The 18,907-nt window shown below is 41.7% G+C and overlaps 1 protein-coding gene across 2 annotated transcripts in view; it reads left to right on the forward strand.

Annotated features, from left to right (window-relative positions):
- The first annotated feature begins 765 nt into the window (after positions 1-765).
- WWC3 (WWC family member 3) overlaps positions 766-18,907 on the forward strand; it is a 67,997-nt gene continuing 49,855 nt past the window's right edge. Inside the window, exons 1-2 of one of the 2 annotated variants that reach the window (XM_081196999.1) lie at positions 766-1,465; positions 18,774-18,883. In XM_081196999.1, coding sequence (XP_081053125.1) covers positions 1,203-1,465; positions 18,774-18,883 — 373 coding nt within the window. In that variant the 5' untranslated portion in view covers positions 766-1,202. The remainder of the gene's footprint in view (positions 1,466-18,773; positions 18,884-18,907) is intronic. The other variant, XM_081196998.1, reaches the window with a different exon arrangement.

The raw sequence follows: 18,907 nt of genomic DNA on the forward strand, positions 1-18,907 counted from the left end.
CATAGTAACAAAACCTACCCCCCCCCCCCATGGTGGTCAGTGGCTACTAGTCATGATGGCTGTATTCCACCTCCACCGTTGGAAGCAGTATCCCTCTGAATCTTCTTTCTTCTTTGCAGGGGTGTCACAAGGGTGGGGTGGGGGGGTCACCCCAGGTGTCATCCTTAAGGGTGTGTGTGACAAAATCCCCACCATTCGTTTCAGCGCGTTTGAAGAAGTGTGCATGCACACAAAAGCTCATACCAATAACAAACTTAGTTGGTCTCTAAGGTGCTACTGGAAGGAATTTTTTTTATTTCATTCAAATGATGTGATTGCTTCAACCTCAACATTTTATTCAAGTTGGCATCCCTGGCATCAGTGGGCCTCTTCACACGTTTGCGAGGATACCAGCATCCTTCGTTTGCAAGGATACCTGCATCTCGTTCTGACATCCGACCAGCTTCCCTGGCAACATCATTTCAAGCAATGTGCCCTTGAGCGCAAACGTCGGGGGGGGGGGGGAAACCTGCCCAACTTTGCCTTAGGCGTGTTTTTTGTTTTAACTTTTAAAAAGAAACCCCACACAGCTCTTTCAGCTGCATTCATTCCTCTCGTCCTTTCAGACCCCATTTCAGAGCGGAGTCCTTTCATTCCTCTCAGGCCAGTTCCCCCTCTTTCTCCCTCACGAGGGAGCAGCTCTGCTGCTGCCGCCGCGCCGGAGAAGAGGCGACGGGGCGGAGCGGGAGGCGGAGGGAGCTCGCTCGCTGGGTTTCCTTTTTTTCCCTGCCCGAGCGGAGAAAGATGGCGGGGGCAGGCGCCGGCGGGATGGAGCTCAGGGAGCCGACGGGGCTGCGAGGCTGAGCTGCTGGAGGAGGCCGCTCTCGGGGGCTGCTGGGAGGCCGAGAGGGAGGAAGGAAGGGCGGGAATTTCGCGGTGGCGGCGCTCTCGCTCTTCCTCCGACCAGAGGAGCCGGCGGCGGCGGCGGCAGGGCTCGTCCCGGGGCCCGAGCAGGGGTGTGGAGGCGGGAAAGCGAGAGGATGAAGAGCCCGGCGCGGCGGCGTTGCTGCTGCAACCCGGGGAGCCGCCCCAGTTGTGTCCCACCAGGCCGGGCCGCTCGCTAGTCCGTGCTGGAGGCGGCGCAGGGCAGCCCGGGCGCCGCGGCCGCAGAGCAGCTGCTGGAAGGGGAGCGCTTGCCGCCCAGGCTCCGGCCCGGCGGGGCCATGCCGTGGCTGAGCGGAGGGCGGCGGCGGCGACAGCAACAACAGCCACCGCCGCAGCCGCCGCCGCCGCAGCAACAGGCTCCGGCCGCTATGGGGCAAGGGATGGGGCAGGCGCCCATGGGCCAGCCGGCAGCGCCGCGTGGCCGGGAGAACTCGGAGCTGCCTTTGCCCGCTGGCTGGGAGGAAGCGAGGGACTACGACGGGCGAGTCTTCTATATCGACCACAACACCCGGCAGACGTCGTGGATCGACCCCCGGGACAGGTCAGGAAGGGCGAGGAGGCCCCTTTTCCTCCCTCCGAATGGAGGCTCCCTTTATCAACATCCCCGCCGTGTCCTGGGACGGCCCTTGCTTTAAGGCGGCGGGGCCTGCAGAAATGGTCGTCGGAAGGGAAGGGAGGGTCTAGGCTCCGGGAAAGAGCATCTCGAGGTGCCTGCGATTTTAATTCGGAGCAAGGGCCATCCCCCTTTCACCGCAACTCCATTTTGTCCCGTGTCATTTTTTGGGAGGGGAGGCTGGCGAGAATAGTGTTGAGCGCGCCTCATTGTTCTCACTCACAGGAGACGGGGCGCGCGCGGGGGGGGGGGGCATTTTCTCCTTCGCAATGCCGAAGCCAGGACTGTTTTCTTTCCTTCTCCCTTCAGTATCTTGTTTTAGCAGATTGTGGCTTGAATTCCTATACCTCTGTCTGATAACAGCAACGGATTCTGACCTAGGTGCCCCTGTAAATCTTTTTTTTTTCTGCGTGGGAAGGATCGCCTCTGTTCTGAACAGTAAATTAGTAAGCAGCAGGACTTAGCAGTATCTCAGCTTTGCATGGGTAACGTGTTATTAGGTTGTTTTACTTAGTAAGAGTAGAAAATCCCCCCTGCCCCCAATAATGCTTAGGTGTTGTGTCCTGGAACTAAAATCTAAAACAACCGTATTGCAACAGTTCATTCTGGCTCTGTTCTGTGACATTTTGTTTCTTTTAGAGGTTATGGCAAATGCAGCATTTTTAAGGCATACCATCTTGTATTTCGACATTAATAAGTATTGCTACTAAAATTGCTTTGGGACCAATCAGTATCGTGATGTTCCTTTGTATATTTCTTGAATGAAGCTTTAATCATCAAAAAGCAAAAGGGTTCGTTGGCTCCCTCTCTATAATAGAAACGTCTAACATTAAAAGCAAAGGTTGTGTTGGTGCATAAGAAAAAAACTCGTGTCGACTGTTACATAGTACCTTTAATAAGTACAACCAAAAAGGTCACAAACACGTGACTTTTAGGAAACTTTGAACAAGTTTTAAAAATGTTATTTCTAAGCCTGAAATCCTATGCATTGTAACTTGAAAGATTATTCTGTAGAAATTAGTAGACCTAACTTCTGATAAAATATGCATGAAACTGAACTGATATAGTATTTAAACTTAGGCACTATTAGTACCAGTGACAAAAGAAGCTAAACACACCCTCTTAACAGTTGTCAGTGATTTCATGTAGTGAGTTTACTTGTCAAAAAGCTGCAGGTCTTTTTTTTGGCTAGAGCCAGCATGGTTGAATGGATAAAACATTGAAACTGAGTCTAGAAGACTGGAGCTCAAACTGCATTTCAGCTGAAGACTTGGGGTGAATTGTAATCACTTATTTTCCTGTGTTTACAAATTAGAAAATAGTAACACTTTGTACAGTTGCATGATTGAGATGATGTTGCATTAAGTTGCTTTACACATGGGAAGTGCTACAGAAAACATGTTGTTACTTACCATGCCTTTGAAAACATCATGACTAGAATACTGTGGTGGATCCAAGAATTCAAAGTTTATTTTTATAGCTTTTGACATTGATCCCTGTGCACACATGTTCAGAATTTCATTCATATTTATTTGTTTGTTTTATTGCACTTCAAGGGCAGCAAACATCAAAGAAACAATACAGTACAATCAAAATTAAAATAATCATAGTCATGTTTGGAAGATCACATAGATGCTGGCAAAGCATTTATGAATTAATGTACTGTCAAGCTTTTTTTTTGTATTTTGTTTTAAAGATCTTGCTCCTGTTTGTGACTATTGTATGCTGGTGCTAAAAGGAAAATAGAACAAGCAATATCTTCTGGCAGGACTCCTTAACTGTCAGTAGGATTTCCCATGACGGCATGTGGGCTAGGGCTAAGACTATGATTCCTGTGGTATATGCAGGCAGAGTTCCTATTTTATCATATCCTTTTATGGATCCTACTAAACTAATTATAACCATGTTTGCCTAGATAGATCAAAGAAAAGAAATATTTGAAGAAAAAAAATGTCAGGGAAAGACTTGTTTCAGAAGGAAGCTAGCTATAATATGCTTTTTATGATCTATTTGAGAAACACTTGCAGAGACAATTCGCCTGCCTTCTTTTGAGATGCATACTGATTAGGGGTGCTGTCAAAATTTGCTCCACCCTGGTTTTGTAAACTAAATTCCGGATTTTTTAAAAGGCCATCTCAATGGACAGGCAAAATTCCAGGACACAAACACCCATGGATTGGGGGCAGGTGTTCTGGTTGCCTTACTCCTAGCCTCCACTAGCCCTCCCCTCCCTTTCCAATTCTTAATCTTAAACAGGAAAATTGGTGAAGAGCAGAGAGAAGGAAGTTCCCCCATCCGCTTTTTCTGTCATCTTGATACCCACTGTAGCACATAAGGACTAAAGTAGTGCTGCATTTCAGAACTTAATAAAAGTAATAGCAAGGGCTGCTGCAGTGGTCCCAAGTGCCATTGCTTTTTCAATTCCAATTCCTCGCACACTGCATGTCTGGAATGAAAAAATTAAGGAGAGTTCACCTGTAACAGAAAGCTCAGAGTGGGTTGTCCTGAAGTATTCTAGTACCCTGCCATCCTTGGCGAACAGGGAATTCTGTTTTGTTGCATGTCTTTTTACAGTATCTCCATGATCCAGTTGGGCCTCTTTTGATCTGCCTGAGCACCTTCTGAATGTTTTCCTACTGGGAAGCTCTTACTTTCCTTTTGCTTCATTGGAGTTCTCCAGGAAAGTGTTCTTGGCCCTCTCCACTTCCCTCTGCATTTATGAGGAGTGGTGCGCCTACAAGCTGGGTCAGGGCATAAAGCAGTTTGATGAGTTCTGCCAACCCAGTAAGTTCAGTCATGGTTTCTTGTCTGTGATCTGAGTCTCCATCACAGCACAGATCTCAGATGAGAAGTTCAAACTTTTCTACTCCGCCCAGTGCAACGGTTAAGAAATTGCTCTGTTGTAGCACAGTTCTGAGAGGAGACATTGAAATATCTCTTCTCAACCTATCACTGTAGTGGGGGTTGCATGTGTGCACCTGTGTGTAATTATGAGAAAGAGTCCATATGAGCCTTGGAAGGTTGGCTGAGTTTTTGAATGCATCCCTCTGGCTGAAAAGTGTGAGCTGCCCTTGCTGCATGCGCTTCCTGAGTGGCCTGCCCACAGCACGTGATTTTGTACCACCTACACGCTGATGACACTTCTACTACTCTGCCCCCAAGCTCTTGCCTTTCCCCAAGTTTCATATCTCCATCTGCCTCTAATATTTCCACCTAGACATATTTCTGCTTTGTTGTCATTTTCCAAGCACTTATTTCCTTTGCTCATTTTACTTACCCATTGAAATATTGAGCAGGCATGTAGCAGAAACTGCTTCCTGTGCTTCCCATGTCTAATCCATTGTCAAACTATGGTGTGTTTCCCGTTATAAAAACATGGCTGTTCCTGCTTGATTCAGCAAAAACAAACAAACAAAAAGCAACAACAACCCTCTGGGCCTCACCCTGGTCATATCTTTCCTTAATTACTACATAATTTCCTCCTCTGGTTTTCCCTTCTCTCACCTGGGTCTACTGCTTTTCCAGCAACTTGCTGACAAAGCATTCACCTCTGTTGTTGCCAGAATCATTCACTACCTTTTTGTAATGCCCTTCCTTAAATCCTTACACTGACTTCCTGTCCATTCCTGAATCCTGTTCAAGCTTCTTATCCTTGCTTTTAAAACCATGTAGGCCTTGCCTTCTTTATCTCTCTAGTTTTCATATACATCTCCATCTGTGCCCTTATCTTGACCACCTATTGCTCCCCTAAGCCATCTAAAGTTCTTCACAGATGATGTTTTTGCTGTGTTTTATGCATGGAACTGTCTTCCAGAGTCCCAGTGTGCTTACTTCTGCTTCAAAGCTATCCTCTCCTTTTCATTGAAGCTGTTGGTACAACTCACTGGTCTCCAAATGTTGTTATAACTAAATCTGAATAACTTCAATAATTAAGTTATTTTCTTGTTAACCCACTGCCTCTGTTGTTGTTGTTGTTTTATACTCTGCCCATCCGGCTGGGTTTCCCCAGCCACTCTGGGCAGCTTACAGCACATAAGAAATTGTAAAACATTAAAAATTTCCGGATACAGAGTTGCCTTCAGATGTCTTCTAAAAGTCAAATAGTTGTTTATTTCCTTGGCATCTGATGGGAGGGTGTTCCACAGGGTGGGCACCACTACCGAGAAGTCCCTCTGCCTTGTTCCTTGTAACCTTGCTTCTCACAGTGAGGGAACCACCAGAAGGCCCTCGGAGCTGGACCTTAGTGTCCGGGCTGAATGATGGGGGTGGAGACGCTCCTTTAGGTATTCAGGACTGAGGTCATTTAGGGCTTTAAAGGTCAGCACCAACACTTTGAATTGTGCCCAGAAACGTACTGGGAGCCAATGCGGATCTCTCAGGACCAGTGTTATATGGTCTTGGCGTCCACTCCCAGTCACCAGTCTCACTGCCACATTCTGGATTAATTGCAGTTTCCAAGTCACCTTCAAAGGTAGCCCCATATAGAGCGCATTGCGGTAGTCCAAGCGGGAGATAACTAGAGCATGCACCACTCAGCCTGTGGGTAGGGTCTCAGCCTGTGTACCAGATGGAGCTGGTAGACAGCTGCCCTGGACACAGAACTGATCTACACCTCCATGTACAGCTGTGAGTCCAAAATGACTCCCAGGCTGTGGACCTGGCCCTTCAGGGGCACAGTTACCCCATTCAGGATCAGGGAGTCCTCTATACCCACCTGCACCCTGTTCCTCCAAAACAGTACTTCTGTCTTGTCAGGATTCAACCTCAATCTGTTAGCTGCCATCCATTCTCCAATCGCCTCCAGACACTCACAAAAGACATTCAGTGCCTTCACTGGTTCTGATTTAAAAGAGAGGTAGAGCTGGGTATCATGCACATACTGATGAACACCCAGCCCAAACCCCCTGTTAATAACTCCCACCGGCTTCATACAGATGTTAAAAAGCATGGGGGAAACGACAGAGCCCTGAGGCACCCCACAATTGAGAGTCCAGGGGTCTGAACACTCATCCCCCCAACACCACTTTCTGGACACGGCCCAGGAGGAAGGAGCGGAACCACTGAATAGCAGTGCCCCCAGCTCCCAGTCCTTCTAGCCAGTCCAGAAGGATGTTGTGGTCAGTGGTATCAAAGGCCACTGAGAGATCCAGCAGAACTAGGACACAGCTTTCACCCTTGTCCCTGGCCCACTGGAGATCATCGACCAGCACGACCAAGGCAGTTTCAGTCCCATGATGAGGCCTGAATCCAAATTCGAAGGGATCTAAATGGTCTACATCCTCCAGGCAGGTTGAGTCTGGGCTACTCCCCCTAGGCCAGGTAGAAAGGGCCTTGCAGGGAGTGTTTTTCAGCACTCGTTTCCATCACTTTAATCTGTAGACTGCTTTTTGTAGATTGCTTGATCGTATGACCCTAATTCTTTTTAAAATGCCATGTGGCACTATACATTTGTCACATTATTATTTATATAGATTAAATTTTAACAGGCGCTTGCTTTAATAAGATTACATCTGTTCTTGTTTGATTTTTTAAAAAGGAAAGCTGAGTATGTTGTCATTTAGAAACTAGTCATAAACCTTTTATCTACATTTCCAAGAAAGAATGTTTGTGAGTATTATGCATTCCTATGAAAGAAGAAATATCTGTGTGTTTTCCTATACTGAATTGTGTTTTCATAACTGGAGAGCTTGACTATCAGCCAAAACTACTTTACCAGAAATACGCATGGAATGTTAAGTAAACCCATGAAATGTTGTGCTTTTGTTTTTTACAAAACAGTAAAAATGTGTGCAGTTTCTTTTTGTATTAATAATGAACGAAGGGCACTAGCCAAATTTTCAAATAATTTTAATTTTTCAACACAAACTTTGTTACCAAGTTTAGCTCTAATAAACAAATCTATGGCAAGGATTCAAAGGGCTACTTTGAGCATCTTTAGTGGGACATTTTGTTTTGAAAAGCAGGTCTTGCTATATCACTGCTTTGCTGAAAATCCTTGTGGTTTCAAAAACAGTTTGCCCTGTAGCATAAGGAACCGGCATTTGAGAAGCGTAATATAAAGTTCATTTGGATGTATAGAAGGCATTGCAAGGTGTTTTTTTAAAAATATTATTTCAAATTGCTTCTAACATAATTTAAATACTCTACCAACCCAGGAACTAAATCAGGGGTGAAGAACAGCAATGGGCTCCCTTAGCTCCTGACAACAGGTGGCTCATTTTCTTTTGCAGCCTGAAAGTAAAAATGAAGTTCAAAGCAAAATGTTTCTTTGCAGGCATGGCTTTGGTTCCATCTACATCTCACCAGGATTTTAGGTCACTGCCGATCAGGTGATTGATGGTGATTTCAAACCGCTTTTGGCAGGGATGAACTATGAAATTACACACACACACACACACACACACACACACACACACACACACACACACAACACCCCCCCAATATTACACAAGTACTGATAGCATGCTAACACACATTAAATAATTGAAGGTTGCACCAAAATGAGAACCGTCTTCCTTGTTTGCAAACTGAATGTAGATGTTAGATGATGGCTTAGTGAAACTAGTACTGTATTTAAGCACCTGTTTAATTTGTAGCTGATACAGTTCTCTATGTGGAAGTACATGTTGTACAGAGCTATGGGCTTGGAAACCTCAGAAGCTTCTCTTAAAACTTCAGAAGTGTGAAAGTCTCTCAATGATAAAAACAACCTTAATCAGTAATATTTTTAATTGGCAAAATATGTGTAGTTTTCAACTAAATAAATACATGAGCGGACTTCACTTGTACAACAGGACTTTTTATTTCCTCTCCTTCCAAATTTGCCCCCCACTGTCCCCAAATATGCTTTGTATTTAGGGGGCATGCAGGAGGAAGAGAGGGGGAAGAGTCCAAGTGAATGTCATTCTGCTTGCACCACTTAACACAGGTGTACCTTCCAGATCTCCATTCGCACCTCCCTGACTATTGAGAATGCTGATTGGGGCTAATGTGAGTGTAGTCCAACACATCTGGAGGGCACCTTGTTGGCTACCCTGGTCTCGTATGCTAGTGCATGGAACAGGAGTTTTATTTCTCTCCTAGTTGAGGTTGTTGGGATGAAGAAAACTTGAAGGATTCAGGGCACCAGGAATGGAGTGATGTTTGACAGGACTGTGAACTCAGTTCTAGTACAGTGGTACCTCCGGTTGCGGTTGGGATCCGTTCCAGAGCTATGGGTGGATCCCAAGGTTTCCGCAGCCGGAGGTGCCTGCTCTGCGCACGGCACAATAGAGCGTTTCTGCACATACACACAGTGCGGTAGAGCGCTTCTGCGCATGTGCGTGTGACAAAACCTGGAAAAATACTTCCAGGTTTGCCGTGTGCGTATCCCCAAGGATACATAACAAGAGGTGCACATAAGTAAGGTACCACTGTATTGAAAACAAATTTCTGAGTTCATTTTGTGCTTAGAGTAAGGTTACCAGATGTCCCCGTTTCCCGGGGACAGTCTCTGGATTTACAAATCAGTCCCCTGACAAAATCCTATCATTCCTATTGAAGTTGAAAAGTGTCCCCGAATTCATTGAAAAAAATCTGGTAACCTTAGCTTAGAGGCACCCTGTTCCTTAATGCTGAGAACACTGTTTTATCCCTTTTACACCTGCTTCTGGTTAGTTTATTCTGGGGTTCTAGTAAAACGTAGAAGATCCTGCCAGTGTGCCCACCTCTGCTTAAGAGGATGGGGAAAGAGATGGTGATATATGCCAATTTAATACAGCTGTGGATTAGATGATGAATAATATTTTGCACAATTCCAGCTCCCTTTAAGTGTCATTCTTGTATATCCAAACTGTTTTGCAATGGAAATCATTCTTATTCTGGACTCCCTTTGTGCTAGGACACACTTCTCAAATTCTCATATGCCATTCAGGCACGAAACTGGTTAGGGAACTTGTTGTGAAAGTGGTGATTAATTTGATATGAATAACTTTATCTGTCATTCTGAATTTCACTTGAATATCCTGCAACAACATAGGCAAGCTTACAAAAACTGGTATTATTCGAGTTGTTTTCTCCAGTTGTAAGGATTTCATTTGCAGATAGATAGTAGAGTTCTAATGCTATAGCTAGATGACTTTTAAACTTGATTTTTAAAAACTATTTAGTACAATAGACATACTTCAATTTCACCATCAAATAATGTGTTTCTGTGCTTCGTGTTCCTTCTTTTTAAAATAATATACTTATGTAGACTTTTTAAGCCACCGGGCCAAAAAACAACAAATAATAGTATATTGAAATAGTACCAAGATTTCAAAAAGCAAATAAAATGACATTTTTAGCTCTTTTAAAGATTCATTCTCCTTGGCGAATTCTCTTTGTACATGCTCCTTTTCTTTCACTGTTTTTGGAAACAGTTTTCTTAGCATTCAGGCTGTACACACAGCAGGGCACACCACTCAGCTTTCTTTCCTGCTGTGTGTAGAACATTTTAATGTGGGACAGAGTCTGAAGACAAGAATCTCTGTCCTTTTTCATACTGAACTGAGTAGGGCCTACTTATGTAGCCATTTATATAACCAGAATCCAGTAAATTTTCCGGTGTGCTGGCAAGAGGGGAAGGAAATTGCGTAAGCCTGAGATGTATCTGTGCCTTGGCATACGTACAAGCTAGACATCAAAGATTTGTGTAAACTTGTCTGAATATTAAATGCAAATTTAAAAAATAAATAGGCTTTGATTTGACTTGAATGCTTAGGTTACATGCTTCAATATTTGATAATCTATTTTTGTTAAGATTCACATCAAGCTGTTCATTTGCCTATGTCTTGTAAGCTAAATGAGCACATAGCAGGTTTTGCAAAATACTAAAAGGCCTGGAGTCTGCAAAATTATTTCATATAGGTTTTGCTCTGCAGGTTGTACTCTGAAATTAGTTTATAAATGTTTCAGAGGATTTATAGACGTATGGACAAAGTTCATGTATAGAAAACTGCAGTGAAGATGAGCCATTATTAAGCAGAAGGATGTTTTAAAGTTGAGAATCAATCACAGAGCGTCTACAGTTCTGGTCTGGAAAATATGTGTCTGCCCATGGAAATGCATTTATTTTGCTTTTCCATGAATAAACCTTTCAAAATGCAGGATTGTAAATTTGTAGCTTAAATATTCTTTAAGTATGTATATAATGTATATTTAAAATACACTCTTGGACTTGAAAAAGCTCTGTGCTGTCTACTTTTGGTGGAGACAGAAAAATTAATGAAAATATTTTTTCAATGTCTCATGTTTATCACTATTTTTTTATTATCTAGGATGCCAGCATTACTCCCAGCTGTTTATATTGAATCCAACTATATATATTTTACACACATACATCAGAGAAATCATAGTGCTCATAATATGGCAGGATTTCCATTTTTTGTTCTACTTACACCGAAACAGCTTTTCGCTACGTTAATTTTGAATTTCAAAACCAATTGCTTAATAATTGAATATATTATTAAGAAAAGCCTAGGCAAGTGTTTTATCTGTAGATTCATGTTAATGTTTTATTGAAGAAAGAGCACTATTCCATATTGGAAGGTTTTCCCACCCTTTCTTTTTCTGTATTTTACTTCAGCAGGACAGATTTGTTCTTTCTGGTATTCAGGTAAAGATACTATATGTAAAAGAAAGTCCAATACAGCATTTATAAGTTGTGGAATGAAAGGTATGCTTGCTCTAGTTCCTTCAGGAAGAATAGCAGACTACTTTCCATGTATTGGACAGCTATATACATACTGTTTCCATTTCCAAATCAAAATATTTCTCCTTCAGTTGGTGCCTTGGCAGTGGTGAGGAACCTTTTTCAGCCTCATAGGCTGCATGCCAGTGGTGGGTGGGACCAGAAGCAAAAGTAGAGGAGCAATGAATGTGACTTTTACCTTCGCACAGAGGTTTCTATATATACACATCCACCTCCTCCCCACATACGTAACTCTTCTTCATCCAAGCAAGCAAGAGGCACCACAGTTGAGTGACTTATTCCAGCAAGGAAGAAACATTCAAAGGTGGGATCAGGGCAGGCAGGTGAGGCTCTGCGGCCTGAGCAGAGCCCCCTAGGTTTGAGGTCCTCAGCGCCTATCTTAGAGAGTACTTGCACACTGGAAAAAGTACTTTTAGTGAGGTAGTTAAATAGTTGTGGCAGGCATTTTGATCCTGAGCTATGCTTTTTATTGCTAGGCATAATCACAGGCATTCACTACATCAGCAGAAGTCATAGCTTGCACAGATAAGACGCTTTGTACTTCTGATGATGGCAGATGCTTCTAAGTCCGTCTGGATAAATGAATTGCTGCAAACTATGAGCAACCCAAAATTATTGACAATCAGAGGCTAGTGGATATCTGTCTACAATAGCTGCATGGCTTGGGCCAGGGACCTTGTGATGTTGAACAGCACTGGGTCTGGGGCAGAACCCTGCGGCAGCCCACTTCTCACTTCTTTCCAGGATGACAAGGAACCATTGGTGAGCATTCTTTGGGTTTGATCAGTCAACCAATTACAAATGCACCAAATAATAACACCACCTCTAGCCCGCATTTTAGCAGCTTCTACGCAAGAATATAATGAGGGACTTCGTTGAAAGCCTTACTGAAGTTAAGATACATCACATCCACAGCATTCCCCTGATCCACTAAGAAATAAGATTAGTCTGGCATGACTTGTTTTTGAGAAACCCGTGCTGACTCTTAGTAATCACAGCATCCTTTTCTAATTGCTCACATACCGACTATTCCATTAATTGATTAGGTGTTTTCATATGAACAGCTTTCTCCAACTCTGTATCGTTATAGACAAAAAAGCACTGCCCTAACATTCCCAGCTGCATATAGTTAAGAGAAGCTGGTAAAGTGGAACAGTAATATATATATATGTGTGTGTGTGTGTGTGTGTTTGTGTATGATTGGTAAACTTCACAACTTCGCTTTAGTTTAATTCTGAAACTAAATGTTCTGTGTCTCTGGATTTATAGCTGATACGTCATAAAAACATGTTGGTATAAGGGTGTTGCCAGTTAAAATATCCAGCTGTTACATTTCCAGACTGGCATCCAATTTTAGTACACCCAGAAAATAATTATGCAAATAGGAGTACTTGACCATATTTTAGATGTGGTGTGCTCAGTGGATATTTTTTGCATGCATTTGTCTTGGTATGGAAACTTGAAATATTATTGCTATCATTTGAAAGAGACTATGACATAATGCTCGATGAAACCTTTGATACAAAGTGCTATGCATAGTATCAAATGGTTTACCAAATTCATTAGTTCAAATTGAAGTACAAATTGCAGTGTTCAAATATCCCCAGGTGCCAGGCACGTTTTGTGTCTGGCGCAGGTCCAGTTGCGACCACGTGAAGATCTCTGGATGCCAGGTTGGAGACTGATATCTCCATCTGGCTGGCTCCTCTCCAGCTTTCTTGAGCAGGTAAGCAGAAGGGCTTATTTATTGCATCTCAGACCCAGGGCCCTGCCCTACTATGTGGCCAGGTTGCCTGGGAAGTTCATGATTATCATTGGCACACACCATCTTAATATCACACTTTCTTTACCTCTGACCTATCCTTTCTCTATCTTCCAAAACCTTTGGAAGACAGCTGAAGGCAACCCTGTATTGGGACGTTTTTAATGTTTGATGTTCTATTATGTTTTTATGTGTTGGAAGCCACCCAGAGTGGCTGGGGCAACCCAGCCAGATGGATGGGGTGTTGTTGTTGTTGTTGTTGTTGTATCATCCACCCCCCCCCTTTTCTTTAAGGAGTACCTGGCTTACCCCACTCCTTAATGAATCCCTACAGTAATTCTGTATGGTAGGTTAAGAGGCGGCAGCTGGCCCAAGGTCACCAGCTGAGCTTCATGATTGAGTGACAAGTTGAACCCGGATCTCCCAGGTCCCAATCTGATGCCCTAACCATTATACTACATTGGCTTCTGCTATAGAGGAGCTATATAAATTAAATAGGCAGTTTTACATAGTTACTGGAAGGAGTTTTCTGTAGGTTGAGGACTCTCAGCGAAATACTTCTATGTGGGATATGCTATAGAGATTTAAGTTCTTTCGTTTATCATTCTTCCAGCAATGTATAGCTCACAGAAAAATGCCAACAAGCAGCTGATGTCTAAGGACAAATTTTGTTTGTTGGTAATCATTATAGAAGAGAGTTCTTGGTACTGATCCTGTTTAAAATACAAACATAGGAAGCTGATATACTGACTAAACATTTCTGAAGTTTGGAAACTACAAGGGAAATAATCAGAGGAAACGGAAATGTCTATTTTAAGCTTAATGATACTTGGATTGAGGGGGAGAGCAGAGCTGGCTAATATTGGATCCTATGAAAATAATCTCTCTGTAGAAGTATTATAAATTACCACTTAGAATAATAGAATCATAGAATTGTAAGGTTCAAAGGGATCACCAGGGTCATCTAGCCCAATTCCCTGCAAAGCAAGAATCTTTTGCCCAACATGGGGCTCAGACCGACAATCTAGAGGTTAAGAGTCTCATGCCCTATTGATCTCCCTAGCTTAGGTTTTTCAGTGGATTTCATTTTCAGCAATGTTCTCTATGATAATGTACCGGTAAATGCATAATTGTGATTGTATAATTCGTTGAAGAATGTAGCTCCTAGTGGCTGACAACATTTTCATATATTTAAGAACAATAATGTAGAATGCTGGAAAAGTAAACCTTTTTTTCCTCATGAGGTGCCAATGGAGAAAAGTAGATGAACTTGTAATTACGATTTCTTTTTCCTTTTCTCCTTTAAAAAAAATCAATATTAAAGTTTTGAGCCCTTATAGTTGCAGATAATACCTGCTCCCCATTTCAGAAGCCAGAAGTGGGTTCACTAGCATTTCCAAACGATGGGATTCTTGAGCCCACAGGTCAGCTCTGCAAATTACAAGATTTACTAGCCTACATTTTTTTAATGGACCCAGTGCTACTGCATATCATGTGTGGAACAATTATTAACTTGTATGAGATGATTAGGCTAGTGACTATTTTCAGGCTGACTGAGCAGCAGAAGCTGAATATTTTATTGAAACAAAAAATTGCAGAGAGGCTTCTTTTTCATAGTTAATACAGGTTTTAGAATTCAACTTTTAATGGTGCAGAACTAAGATTACTTTTATATAGATTTATTTTAAGCACTAGAACACCATTTGCCCAAGGTTAACTTCTCTTTTAATTTTGAGTTTTAAAACATTTAATTTTGGTTGGATTATGTATAATAAACTAAAAATCATTGTGTAGCTAATGTCCGAATAAAACCAGAGTGGTAACAGTTAAGATGTTTGCAAGTGTACATTTATTATTATTGTTGTTGTTGTTGTTGTTATTTTGCATCCATAGCTAGTAAAACTTGAATCTTTAGAAAGAGGTAACTAACTAGTGTTGCTCACTAGTCAAGCTGTTAAGATGTGTGCATTGTTATATTTAAAATAGTGGATGATTTATAGTCCTGTTGTTCATCACAGATAGTTAACTTTATTTGTGGAATAACTGTATGTGATGCTTGTTACCAAAACATTAGAGAATTCAAATATTGTCTGCAATATTGTCAAAAGTTCTTAACACTGAAGAAGTAGTTCTGTTCTGCACTACTTACATAGATTGGAATTCGAATAGAGATATACATTGTTAGTTTTGTTTAATACTTGCCTACACAAGAACATTTACAACTGTCTTAAAAATGAAAGAAAAATAGGCTTTGTGTCAAATGGAATGTATGTTAATTTCATACAGCATGCAACATAAATAGCTGTTTTTTTCAGCTGGCAGGGTTTATGGTTAGGTACGTTCAGTAAAGCAGCTAGTTGGAGACCAAGAAATGTGCACTAGTTCTATTCATGAATGTGCCTAGATATATATGTGAAGCCCCATTGTGGCTTATATGGTGGGTGTTGGTTACAGGTAGGTAGCCGTGTTGGTCTGCCATAGTCAAAATAAAAAAATTCCTTCCAGTAGCACCTTAAAGACCAACTAAGTTACCGTATTTTTCGCTTTATAACACGCACCCGACCATAACACGCACGTGGTTTTTAGAGGAGGAAAATCCGTAGGCATGCCACCCGTAGGCATTCCCTCCATAACACGCACAGACATTTCCCCTTACTTTTTAGGAGGAAAAAAGTGAGTGTTATGGTGCAAAAAATACGGTAGTTCTTGGTATGAGCTTTCGTGTGCATGCACACTTCATGGTGTGTTGCATGGTGGGTGTTGTAAGTTGATGGTGTTGATTGGGAACAGTGGAGATCCATCACAAACCATTAACAAGGATTGAGACAATAAGCCATAGATGCTTCCATTATGTGTTTAGCATTTGTATGATCCTACTTTGGAAGGAAGGTGGAATAATGTGTACAGGTGGAACAATGTATATTTATGTAGTAACAGCTGGCCGGATTCTTTGGAAAACAATATTGTGCCCATAACAGAGGCATAGCTTGACTCTGGCCTTCCCCTTAAGTCTGGAATGTATTGGAATGTATTGCCAGACAGGCTGTAGTTGCAAAGGTGAAGGAAGTTCTAATAGTGCCTCCAGCACTGAAATGTTACTTGAAAAAAAAGCACAGTAAGCAGCTCTTCCTGTGAATAACTTTACTCCTTGTTTCCCTCTTCTGATAGTGTAGCTGCCAAGTTCACAAAAGAGAATATTTCAAAAATGTCAGACAAAGACTTATAAAATCAGAAGCCTAACATTTTGTCATTGTGATTTACGCATACCTTTATATGGACAGTAAATGTGCCGCAACCAATAATTCATAATATAAAAATACAAATACTGTTGGGGAATTTGCTTATTAAATATTTGAGTTAGTACGTAACCTATGCTTAATAACAGAAAAGTTTTGCCTTTTAGTTCTTCCAGAAGCAAATGTAGTGTTAATAGTGATGCAACTTCAGTCTGACATTGTTTTTTTAAAGATAGGTGTATTCTTTTGTTCCATTTGTGTATTTGTTAGAATTTTATTAGTGAAGACATGTCAAAAACTGTTGCCTTTCTTGGCACTATCAAGAGATAATCTTGATAAACAGCCTGCACGCGCTTGTCACTTTGGAGCCTCTTAATTAAACACTTCTCAAAATACTTCTTAAAACTGATGTAGCAAATCTTTTGTCTGTCTGGGTATCTCTGTGTGCAAGAGAGATCTGCAGGTTGCTTCATTAGCTCACAATGGCATCTCTGCACAGGGCCAATTATTCCCTCAATGAGAGGGAGCATTTGTGGTGAGTCTGCTGACTTGGTAATTTAAAATAAGAGTTGAGTTGCTAGTCTTTGGTTAAAGGATTTTCCATGCAGATTCTGCAGTATCCTTTAGACGTTTCTTGCTGCTCAGCTGGAATGCTAAGCAGTGTGGTGAAGGCTGGCTGTGTCTGAATGCGATACGAAACCAGGGACAGAGAACTTGTGACTCTTCAGGTGTTACTGGGCTCTCAAATTTCATTATACTCAGCCTTGTGGCCAGTAGACAGAGATGACTGGGACTGTAGCCAGCAACTTATGGAAGGGGACAGGTTTTCCATCCCTGTGCTAAACTATAGTTCAGCATGATCTGCATGAGCCTCATCTGATCTCATTGTCCACTGTCCTCCTCTGCGGAGGGTAGTTTGGATGCTTTTGCTCCTGTTTTTGCCTAACCACAGCTTATCACCCAAATTAACAATCTGTAGTTAACTTTAATTATTTTTTAAAAAAATCAACTTGAAATCATGGTTTTAAATTTAATATTAACACAGTGAACAGAGAGCTGACTGGAGAAAGGAAAGAGTCTTATCAGGTCAGTCAGTCAAGTATTGAGTAGGGTAGAGATGTAGTGAGTGACTTGCCAAATAATATAAGAGCAGAAATCTAGTCCATAGTGGAGACCTGGCAAAGCCATAAGAGACCTATTGGGTTTCTTTGAAGTCTGGTTCAAACAATACACAGACACCCCACATATCTGGGGTAGAATTAGGCAGTATTTCTTGCAGCCGTGAGTACTGGTGAATCCCACACACTCCCGTGTTAGTGGGAAAACATGATTGGGAAGTTGAAAACAAAATACTGTAAAATCAATTACCATAACGCAGGAACTTTGAAACGCTGTAATTCTTTCTTGTGGACAGTAGGTTCAGGAAAGATTTCTCACTTAGAAGGGAAGAGCTGAAATCATTGTTTAGAGCAGGAATGGGGAACCTGTGAGCATCCAGCATGTGGCAGGTTGCTGGTTCCCCCATCCCTGATGTAGAGCAACAGAGACTTGTATCATGACAAATAAACCAATATTCCTACCTTTGTTGTAATTGTCAGGGTGGAAGGGATGCTTGCTAATTCTCCCTAAGCCTTTGACAATGTATGTGAGTCAATTTTAAATATGAAAATATGCAATTGGAAATGTTCCTGCGGTTCTTTTTACTAGAAAACTAAAAGGTTTCTAGTTGTTAGATATGTCTTCTTTTAGCTTGAAACTAAAACTTGCAAGTATTTTCTGCAAAAATGTATGATGTGAAAATGCTTGAACAATGTTGATAAATCATATCTGTCCACAACCATTGTTACAAATATAACTGCATGTAAAGGCTCAAGTTGATATATGTTGTAGGTTTTGATGATGTGAAATTAGGGTATTTTACAAATGACTGCATTTGTTATAAAAAAATCTTTAATGTCAGTAAATGTTTCACTTCTAGTTTTTAAAAGAAAACAAACTCACTTTCTTGTGCATTGATATTTCTAAAACAAAAACAAAAAACGAACCATATACTAGGCTCAATTTGTAATAGCAATGAATTTCAATACAGTCGTTTTTGTTAGAGGAAAAACCTGTAGGGCTACATACCACAATAATTAAACTGTTAAGCTTAGAATGCAAAAAGAAAATCTTGCCTCTCTTGTTCTACAAGATATCTTCCAATATCCACCTCTTGAAATAGTACGTGCTTCATCCAACAAGTACTAGCTTCAATGTTCAAAGTCTTGGTGCAGGAATGGGGAACCTGTGGCTTTCCTGATGTTGCTGGACAACATCTCCCATTATTCTCATCTTTTGGCCAAGTTGTGACTGATGAAACCTGGATTCCAACATCAACAGGAGATGCACAGGTTCCCCATCCTTGCTCTCTAAGGCTTTTCCCAAATTATAACTTCTATAGGCAACTGTAGTGTCACTTAGCTGAACGCTTCACTTTGAACCCGTTTCCATTTTTCATGCTATTTATAGGATTACAAAGCCATTGACATTTGCTGACTGTGTTGGCGATGAACTGCCTTTAGGATGGGAAACTGTTTACGATCAACAGATTGGTGTTTATTACATGGACCATATCAATCGTAAGTAAAAGGATTCTTTAAAAA

Source organism: Podarcis bocagei (assembly GCF_964188305.1).
Source record: "Podarcis bocagei genome assembly, chromosome: 6".
Classification (NCBI taxonomy): domain Eukaryota; kingdom Metazoa; phylum Chordata; class Lepidosauria; order Squamata; family Lacertidae; genus Podarcis; species Podarcis bocagei.